Genomic DNA, 10,640 nt, shown 5'->3' with positions numbered 1-10,640 from the left:
ACTTAACTCATATTAATGCAGCTGGCGCCATCCAGCCTCGACTCAGTATGTAATTTAACTCATATTAATGCAGCTGGCGCCATCCAGCCTCGACTCAGTATGTAACTAGTGGACCTACAGTGAATGTAGACTGCTCTAGGTACAAGTTGCCCTCTGAGGCACAGATCTAGGGTCAATTTACCCTCCTCAAATCCGCAAAATGGATTTCAGAATTGGCAACTTCACCCTGCATCGTCATCCAGCTCTCTATCAATGTAATCTCGGGACTCTGAACCAAGTCTCGTGTGCCTCCAGTGTGCGCACATTCTGTCACAAGAGGCTACTATAAACGATGTGACATAACTTTTAACTCCATCCTGTTTGGTGCCTTCCAGGTTCTGAGTCGGTGGAGCTGAAGGTGGTCTACGGGGTGGAGAGCAGCTCAACCTTCCTAGAGTGTATGCCCAGATCCCCACAGGCTACGGTCAAGTGGAGTGCTCAGCCGGCGCAGGCTCGCACTAGCAGAGAGGTGAGGGGTGAGAGGGATGAGCGGTTTGTCTCCCGAGTGGCGCAGTGGTCTAAGGCACTGCATCGCAGTGCTAGCTGTGCCACTAGAGAATCCTGGTTCGAATCCAGGCTCTGTCGTAGCCGGCCATGACCGGGAGACCCATGGGGCGGCGCACAATTGGCACAGCATCATCCAGGGTAGGGGAGGGAATGGCCGGCAGGGATGTAGAGCACGGCGTTTGCAACGGCAGGGTTGTGGGTTCGATTCCCACGGGGGGGCCAGTATGAAAAAAAAAAAAAAAGTGTAATGTAAGTCGCTCTGGATAAGAGCGTCTGCTAAATGACTAAAATGTAAAAATGTCGTTTATAATTGAATCATTGACTAATGTTCATCTAATAATGAACCTTCTCTTGCCTTGCTGTCGTTATGCAGCTTCTCCTGGGTGATGAGCGTATGGTCCATATGAAGCGGGGTCTCCTGGTGCAGCGACTGGAGCCCGGGGACGCTGGCCTCTACAGCTGTACCACCCTGGAGCACTCCTTCTCCCAGGTCCTGGCCCGCTACAACCTCCAGGTCATACCCCAGCAGAGCATGACAGCATCCCAGGCCAGGGCAGCTGATCCTGGGGCCGGAAGAGCAGGGCTGAGGGGAGGTCCTGTGAGCCACACCCAGAGCCACAACCAGCTCTTCGGGAACTATAAGGACCTGCACATGATGGACGCGGCAAGCTTGAGCGCAGACGAGTACTGTGAGCAGCTGTGGTACCGGGAGAAGAAGAAGCTACGCCAGTTGAAGTGGAAACAGACAATGGTGGACAACCGCAAGGCCAGGGTGCGACGGCACGACTCCACCGGGGACATCGCACTACAATAACCTGATGGGGATGGACAGAGACGTGGGCTGCGTCCCAGTTCTCCACGTTTCTAACGGAAAATGTGCACTTGCACACTTTCACGCATGGATTTAACAATGGTGTAAAAACACCCTCCAGCCAATGCTTACACCGATCCTATGCCTTGACATCCATGACGGGTAGTGTGCAAGTGCACACTTCTGGAAAAGGGTGGAGAATCGGAAAATAGCCTTGTAGATAAAGGGAATGTATATACACACAGTAGAGCCAATATGTGAACAGACACTGAGGGTACCAAACATTAAGGACCCCTTCCTAATATTGAGTTGCATCCCCCTTTTCCCTCAGAACAGCCTCAATTCGTCGGGGCATGGGACTCTACAAGGTGTCGAAAGTATTCCACAGGGATTCTGGCCCATGTTGACTCCAATGCTTCCCACAGTTGTGTCAAGTTGGCTGGATGTCCTTTTGGGTGGTGGACCATTCTTTATACACACGGGAAACTGTTGAGTGTGAAAAACCCAGCAGCGTTGTAGTTCTTGACGTACTCAAACCGGTACGCCTGGCACCTACTACCATACCCCGTTCAAAGCCACTTAAATATTTTATCTTGCCCATTCACCTTCCGAATGGAACGCATACACAATCCATGACTCAATTGTCTCAAGGCCTAAACATCCTTCCTTAACCTGTCTCCTCCCCTTCATTTACACTGATTGAAGTAGATTTAACAAGTGACATCAATAAGGGATCATAGCTTTCACCTGGATTCACCTGGTCAGTCTATTTCATGGTGTTCCTAATGTTTTGTCTACTCAGTGTATGAGCTTAATATTATTATTATCAGTTAACCTTTGTCCATAGAAGAATGTGTATGATAGATATTTTAGATGTATATTACTCCTCAGTCTTCATCCCCTGTATTCTGTGTAGACAGGATTTTGACCCAAAACGTTTGTTATTGCGCTCTGGACTGGTGAGTTTGTTTACCGAATAAAAACAGGACAGACTGTTCTCCCCCCACATGTGTTGAGGCACATTCGTTTATTTGGTCCTCAGCAGCATTACAATCATCACATCCACAGGTGTCCCGGAACTACACAACTGCGAGGGGAAATGAGTAGGGTCACTCTGTTGCGCAAGCAAGATGTTCCCGCCATCTCCTTCCTTCCTTCCTTCCTGGCAGAGAAGAAGAGAAACATTTCATTAAGAGGGTTTTCCTGGTCCTGTGGACAACAACACTGAGAAGCTTCCTTCACATTTGAAGAGTTTATTTAAAGATAGATTCAAGCAGAGTTTATTTCAGATGTATATACAAATTGGTTTTGTTGCAAAACGCTATAGATCCATTATTTAGCTGGAATGGAATGTTCCTATCCTGTAGATTTAACATATACATTCCAGAAGAGTTTATTTCCAAAACGCTATATCCACCAATTTTTCACATTTGTTTTCTTGTCAGAAATTAATGCCTATGGGTACCAGTATACAGTGGGGAGAACAAGGATTTGATACACTGCCGACTTTGCAGGTTTTCCTACTTACAAAGCATGTAGAGGCCTGTAATTTTTATCATAGGTACACTTCAACTGTGAGAGACGGAATCTAAAACAAAAATCCAGAAAATCACATTGTATGATTTTTAAGTAATTAATTTGCATTTTATTGCATGACATAAGTATTTGATACATCAGAAAAGCAGAACTTAATATTTGGTACAGAAACCTTTGTTTGCAATTACAGAGATCATACGTTTCCTGTAGGTCTTGACCAGGTTTGCACACACTGCAGCAGGGATTTTGGCCCACTCCTCCATACAGACCTTCTCCAGATCCTTAAGGTTTTGGGGCTGTCGCTGGGCAATACAGACATTCAGCTCCCTCCAAAGATTTTCTATTGGGTTCAGGTCTGGAGACTGGCTAGGCCACTCCAGGACCTTGAGATGCTTCTTACGGAGTCACTCCTTAGTTGCCCTGGCTGTGTGTTTCGGGTCGTTGTCATGCTGGAAGACCCAGCCACGACCCATCTTCAATGCTCTTACTGAGGGAAGGAGGTTGTTGGCCAAGATCTCGCGATACATGGCCCCATCCATCCTCCCCTCAATACGGTGCAGTCGTCCTGTCCCCTTTGCAGAAAAGCATCCCCAAATAATGATGTTTCCACCTCCATGCTTCACGGTTGGGATGGTGTTCTTGGGGTTGTACTCATCCTTCTTCTTCCTCCAAACACGGCGAGTGGAGTTTAGACCAAAAAGCTCTATTTTTGTCTCATCAGACCACATGACCTTCTCCCATACCTCCTCTGGATCATCCAGATGGTCATTGGCAAACTTCAGACGGGCCTGGTCATGCGCTGGCTTGAGCAGGGGGACCTTGCGTGCGCTGCAGGATTTTAATCCATGACGGCGTAGTGTGTTACTAATGGTTTTCTTTGAGACTGTGGTCCCAGCTCTCTTCAGGTCATTTACCAGGTCCTGCCATGTAGTTCTGGGCTGATCCCTCACCTTCCTCATGATCATTGATGCCCCACGAGGTGAGATCTTGCATGGAGCCCCAGACCGAGGGTGATTGACCGTCATCTTGAACTTCTTCCATTTTCTAATAATTGCGCCAACAGTTGTTGCCTTCTCACCAAGCTGCTTGCCTATTGTCCTGTAGCCCATCCCAGCCTTGTGCAGGTCTACAATTTTATCCCTGATGTCCTTACACAGCTCTCTGGTCTTGGCCATTGTGGAGAGGTTGGAGTCTGTTTGATTGAGTGTGTGGACAGGTGTCTTTTATACAGGTAACGAGGTCAAACAGGTGCAGTTAAGACAGGTAATGAGTGGAGAACAGGAGGGCTTCTTAAAGAAAAACTAACAGGTCTGTGAGAGCCAGAATTCTTACTGGTTGGTAGGTGATCAAATACTTATGTCATGCAATAAAATGCAAATGAATTACTTAAAAATCATATAATGTGATTTTCTGGATTTTTGTTTTAGATTCCATCTCTCACAGTTGAAGTGTACCTATGATAAAAATTACAGACCTCTACATGCTTTGTAAGTAGGAAAACCTGCAAAATCGGCAGTGTATCAAATACTTGTTCTCCCCACTGTATATACATGTATATTTTTTATATTGATGTCACAAATGTATCATTTGTACAGTTCTTTATAAAAAAAAAATGTAATTATTTGTCACATTTGACTGTGTAAAACCTTGCAGTGCTACTTTTTTTCTCTGAGAGTGAGGCGGATATATCTCGTTTTGCAACCAAAAATGTGATGGTTTGTCTCGCTGAAACCATCTAGTGATAGGTTTATCTGTCTGTATATAAAAACTAATAAAACATACAAAAATGGATCTACTCAAAAAAAGATTTAGGCCTTTAAAGCATTACAGATTTTTAGTCATTTAGCAGACGCTCTTATCCAGAGCGACTTACAGTTAGTGAGTGCATACATTTTTCATACTGGCCCCCCGTGGGAATCGAACCCACAACCCTGGTGTTGCAAACGCCATGCTCTACTCAACTGAGCTACACGGGGACTCAGACAGAAGTGTAAAGGTCATTTCCGATTGAGCCGACACATGTACCGTTTACTGCCAATGCAGTCTCTTGCCTTTACATTTAAATCACGCTAAAGCTTAACTTCCTCAATGCAGATTGAATAGAGCCTCTAAGGCTAACATTTCTAGATGGCATGCCATCCTGTATCAATTAGGTCAGTGGTTGTATAGGCAGTCTGTGGACAGCGTGGTTATTTTGACTGGGTAAATCAAAGGTTCTCAGCATCTGGAGAGAATGAACACGCACACGCTGAGGCAGGTTTTCCTCTAACCTTGTACCTGGGCTTCTCTCCTTTCAGATTTATTTTGACACTGAATGGCTTTCTAATAGGTGTTGGGTATTCCTGAATGGTCGAGTCTCAGTCCTGACTTAAATCTGCTTGAAAAAAATCAGACATACGGTTTGAATATTGCTGCTCGTCATTGATTCCCAACCAATTTACTGAGCTTGAGCAATTTTGACACAAATTTAGTGTACAAAACTTTAAGGACACCTGCTCTTTCCATGACATAGACTGTCCAGGTGAAAGCTATGATCCCTTATTGCTGTCACTTGTTAATTTCACTTCTCAATATTAGGAATGTGTTCTTAATGTTTTGTAGACTAAGTGTATGTTGCCCTAAGAGCTGTGCAAAGTTGGTAGAATCTTATTCAAAATGATTCACAGCTGTAATGGCTGCCAAAGGTGCTTCCACCAAGTATTAACTCGGGTGTGAAGACGTGCAATTAAGACATCTTTGTTTTCGTATTTTTTATTAATTTAGAAAATGGTCTATAATTTGATTACCCCTGGTAATCATCACAGATCTCATAATTTAACAGTAGTGTGACCGACTGGGTATCAAACCCTAGTGCAGTCGACTGAACAAACAAAAAAAATCACATTTCCAATCTCTTGCGCTCACTGAGAATGGACATGTTTCACCGTGTAACTTGTTGTTTATCATACAGTTATTGCCATCTAGTGTTGGTTTTTGTAAACTACACAAGTGACTTGCCGTAGACCTGTAATTTGTTTTCATTATGTAGTACTGTCGCCATTTAAGCAAGGTTGCAATCTATTTATCCTATTTACGTGTACGTTAACTTTCATATTATAAAGCAGTACGGGACCTATTTTCAGTGAAGCACCCTTCTAGTAGTTACTAGTATGTTACTTCTCTACACATCACGAAAGGGAATGGTTTTGTGATTCATTACCATAGAATGTTGTATCATAATTTTAATACGTCATAATCCCTTGCTTTATGAGGTAAAACTGGTATGTTTATAAGGAAAGGTTGATTTTGGAATTTGGACACATTACCTCTCTCTTCATGAGATAGGTATACACATTGTTGAATTGCAAGTATGACTATAATTTAAAAGCCACCCATTCACATACATATAATTTTTTAGCTAAGCAAATAAACTGACACTGTGCATGTCATGATGACTAACCGTTTATACAATCTTTTTTTTTTTTTTATCACACGATTGTAGTGATTGTTTTTCTTGATTTTTATTTTAATATCTAAATGTCTTGCTGATAAAAAAAATATTATAAATAGAAAGTTAGAAGTACAATAACAAGATAGAATGGAGCGGAATAAAATGTTGATTACGTCATCAAAAGTCGACATCTGTCTGTGACGTTTCCAGCGTACTGTCGTGAGTGAAGTTAGCAAAAGAAACATGTGAAACTTTCGCTAATATTAATCGATAGTTTTTTTTTTTCATACCACACTCTCCATCACATTCACAGTACTACGCTTGAGCTACAGTTGTCTTCTGCAACAAAAAGGTAGGCAATTCAGGTGTTTAAAGCAGTGAACTTGACTGATCCTGCCGTGACACGAGTTCTCATGCATGCTCGGTAACGTTAGCTGGCTTGTGTTGGGAACAAATTATTAAACAATCCAGTGCTCTGAAAGTGTACTAACTGGCTAGCTTTATCCACTGCACTTAGTATGAATTAGGAATAAATCAAAAGAAACCTAGCTTGCTACGCCTACCTAACAGTTGGCTAGTAATTACGCCAAGTTGTTTCCACACAACAAGCAATGCCACTGTAGCTAGCTAGTTAGTTAGCCACCTGTTGGACGAGCTTTTGCTAACTAGCTAGAACTACCACAATGACCGACTTATCTTGTTTGTCCCCACTAACTACTCGTAGTTAGACATCTAGCGTTAGCTAACTAGTTATTCAGGACTCCTCCCCTCTACTGACTAGTTAGCCACTTGGACAAACGAGGTAACTAGCCAGCCTAAAGTGACGTAACTAGTTAGCTAGATCAAACTACGTTGATCAGTTCAGTCCGTCATCGAAATCGAGTAGCTAACTAGCTACTTTAGGAACTTGCCAGCGAACGTTAGCTACTGTTTTCACTCTTAACGTTAACCTAGACAATGCAGACGTGAAATGGCAGGATGACAAGACATAATATTAGCCTGGGTAAACACATGTCAAGAGTTGTCTTTCAATATGTAGCATCTCAGAACTGAATCATCTTGTATGGTACATTTTCTCTCTCACTTTCACTCTCTCCCTCTCTCAGGTAAAGCCACCATGGCCTCCCATGCTGCGCCTGTGGATGCCAAGGCAGAGCTGACCTCTCTGCTGGACCAATGGGAGACGGAGCAGCAAGGAACCACTGACGACCTGGTCTCCATCCTCACCAAGTTAGTAAAACCAACTAGCTAATAATGGAAAAGACTAGTGGGAGACTTCAGTGGATTTACTGCCACTGTTTTTGTATAGGCCTATTGCTGTTGTACTGTTTAGGTCCATCCGTTGCTGCTTTGTTTTTCGTGTAGACATTACAATAGCACATCTTCTATTCTTCATATGACAGACAGTTGATCATTCATGTTTTCTTTTGTGTGTGTTAGAATCTCTGAGCTGATAGAGCGCGAGACAGAGGAGTATCATAAAGCTGATCCTGACCCGTTTGATGACCGCCATCCAGGACGAGCAGATCCAGAATGCATGTTGGGACATTTACTCAAAATCCTCTTCAAGAATGACGACTTCACAAATGCGGTACGAATCAAGGCTACCATCTATGCAAATTGAGCTACACTTCTCCTATTACGTTAATAAGACCGCTGAGGCCTGTGACTCTCTGTGTTAACCCTGTGTATCTCTGTCCTCCAGCTGTTCAATAACTATGTGATGACCAGTAGAGAGCTGTGTGTTAACCCTGTGTCTGTCCTCTGACCTCTCCTGCTAGTTGCTGAATAGCTATGTGATGACCAGTAGAGAGCTGTCCATGAACACGGCAGCGTGTCGTTTGCTACAGAACATAATGCCAGGTCTGGAGACAGCTGTGGTGTTCCAGGAGAAGGTACTGTACTATCATTCAGACAGCTGTGGTGTTGCAGGAGAAGGTACTGTCATTCAGACAGCTGTGGTGTTCCAGGAGAAGGTACTGTTCTGTCATTCAGACAGCTGTGGTGTTGCAGGAGAAGGTACTGTCATTCAGACAGCTGTGGTGTTCCAGGAGAAGGTACTGTTCTGTCATTCAGACAGCTGTGGTGTTCCAGGAGAAGGTACTGTTCTGTCATTCAGACAGCTGTAGTGTTACAAGAGAAGGTACTGTTCTGTCATTCAGACAGCTGTGGTGTTCCAGGAGAAGGTACTGTTCTGTCATTCAGACAGCTGTGGTGTTCCAGGAGAAGGTACTGTTCTGTCATTCAGACAGCTGTGGTGTTCCAGGAGAAGGTACTGTTCTGTCATTCAGACAGCTGTGGTGTTCCAGGAGAAGGTACTGTTCTGTCATTCAGACAGCTGTGGTGTTCCAGGAGAAGGTACTGTTCTGTCATTCAGACAGCTGTGGTGTTGCAGGAGAAGGTACTGTTCTGTCATTCAGACAGCTGTGGTGTTCCAGGAGAAGGTACTGTCATTGTCATTCCCCTACTGTTGTTCAGGCAGGCCACACCCTTGACTAGCTCGATTGCCCCCCTCTTAAAATATTTTTGGGGAATAATCTAGAAGGAACGCTGCTGTTATTTGTACCTAAACATCATAGTTGGAAATCTAATTGGATCCATTACACATGTCAAAGTCAGTCATTTGCTCTACGCATAAACAGTCCCCTTGTGAATGTTGTAAACCCCTGTTTTGAAATGCTGTGAACGTGCGTTCTAGACTTACTGTGTGTGTTGAAACAGGAGGGTCTGGTTGAGAAGCTGTTTAAATGGGCCCAGGAGGCAGAGCAGCCTCTGTGTATCTACGCTACAGGACTACTGGCCAGAGCGATGGAGAACCAGGAGATCGCTGCAAACTACAGGGATGAAAACTCCAAACTGGTTAGTACACACACATTGGTGTGTTTTGAGTTGTTGTTCGTTAGACTATGCTTCAATGTCATCCTTGGTGTCTCAGGTGCCGCTGATGCTGATGAGGCTACGTGAGCTGCAGGATGAAGAATCAAAGAGTCGTCAGGCTTTAAAACGCCCCAGCCCTAAGAAGACCTTCCAGGCCCTCCAGTCTGTAGCAGAGGAACCTACAGACAGAGACCCCAACGAGGAAGAGAGCAGCACACCTCAACAGAATACAGCAACAGATAACGAGGAGGAAGAGGAGGAGGAGGAGGAAGAGGAGAGGAAGGACAAAAAGGAGAGGGGAAGAGAGACGACATGTAGTAGTAGCAGGGCTGCGTTGTCCAGGCCCAAGCCATCGTTCCACCTGGGTAAGGCCCAGAAGACCAGCAGCTGTGTATCGGTGAAGCCCATTCAAGACGCCCTGTACCAGCCAGGTCCATGCCCCGACACCAGCCTGGGAGGGCCTGAAACCAGGGGGCAGGAGTCTGGAGGAGGCCTGTGGAGGAAGAGAACAGCCACTGTCAGGGAGAATGGGAGGAAAGCCAAACAGGTAACATCCACCAGCATGTTTCTGAAATAGCATACTCTTTCCCTGTATAGTGCACTACTTTTGACCAGGGCTCATATGTCTCTGGTCGAAAGTAGTGCACTATAAATAGGGTGCCTTTTCAGACTCACACCCTTTTGTTGTACCTGTTCTTGTGTATTGTTTTCATATACAGCTGCAAAATCAAATCAAATGGCTGTTTTTTGAGGGATCATAAACCTCAATCTGAATCCACAGAAACTCCACTTCGCCGCCTCTTCCACGGATCCAGAGAGAGAGCGAGGGAGAGGATTGTCCTGCAGTACCGGTAGTGATCAGTCTAACAGTAGCTGGTCAGAGATGAGCTCCTGGGTGATTGGGGACAACTACCGTCTGTACCCCCTCACCCCTGCTATAGAGCAACGCCTCATCCTCCAGTACCTCACACCCCTAGGGGATTACCAGGAGGTAAGGACCCCATCACCGCCTACCGCTTAGCGTTGGTCCCACATCACACCGATATTAAGGACCCCATCACCGCTTAACGTTGGTCCCACATCACACCGATATTAAGGACCCCATCACCGCTTAACGTTGGTCCCACATCACACCGATATTAAGGACCCCATCACCGCTTAACGTTGGTCCCACGTCACACAGATATTAAGGACCCCATCACCGCATTAACGTTGGTCCCACATCACACCGATATTAAGGACCCCATCACCGCTTAACGTTGGTCCCACATCACACCGATATTAAGGACCCCACCACCGCTTAACGTTGGTCCCACGTCACACAGATATGAAGGACCCCATCACCGCTTAACGTTGGTCCCACGTCACACCGATATGAAGGACCCCATCACCGCAGTAACGTTGGTCCCACATCACACAGATATGAAGGACCCCATCACC

General features: G+C 45.0%; 2 protein-coding genes across 2 annotated transcripts in view; both read left to right on the top strand.

Moving 5' to 3' along the window:
* The window catches only part of LOC311137835 (semaphorin-3D-like), a 5,672-nt gene extending 3,310 nt beyond the window's left edge, over positions 1–2,362 (top strand). The window contains exons 4-5 of the mRNA XM_084172434.1: positions 375–508; positions 920–2,362. Coding sequence (XP_084028560.1) covers positions 375–508; positions 920–1,360 — 575 coding nt within the window. The 3' untranslated portion in view covers positions 1,361–2,362. The remainder of the gene's footprint in view (positions 1–374; positions 509–919) is intronic.
* A 2,051-nt stretch (positions 2,363–4,413) lies between these two features.
* Positions 4,414–10,640, top strand: part of LOC311138723 (DDB1- and CUL4-associated factor 1-like) — a 35,327-nt gene continuing 29,100 nt past the window's right edge. The window contains exons 1-7 of the mRNA XM_084173520.1: positions 4,414–6,675; positions 7,430–7,553; positions 7,764–7,914; positions 8,105–8,218; positions 9,045–9,182; positions 9,259–9,747; positions 9,982–10,191. Coding sequence (XP_084029646.1) covers positions 7,441–7,553; positions 7,764–7,914; positions 8,105–8,218; positions 9,045–9,182; positions 9,259–9,747; positions 9,982–10,191 — 1,215 coding nt within the window. The 5' untranslated portion in view covers positions 4,414–6,675; positions 7,430–7,440. The remainder of the gene's footprint in view (positions 6,676–7,429; positions 7,554–7,763; positions 7,915–8,104; positions 8,219–9,044; positions 9,183–9,258; positions 9,748–9,981; positions 10,192–10,640) is intronic.

This window comes from Coregonus lavaretus (genome assembly GCF_964263955.1).
Source record: "Coregonus lavaretus genome assembly, chromosome: 12".
NCBI lineage: Eukaryota > Metazoa > Chordata > Actinopteri > Salmoniformes > Salmonidae > Coregonus > Coregonus lavaretus.
Note: the sequence above shows the minus strand (reverse complement) of the source record. Positions and strands in the feature narration are given on the sequence as shown.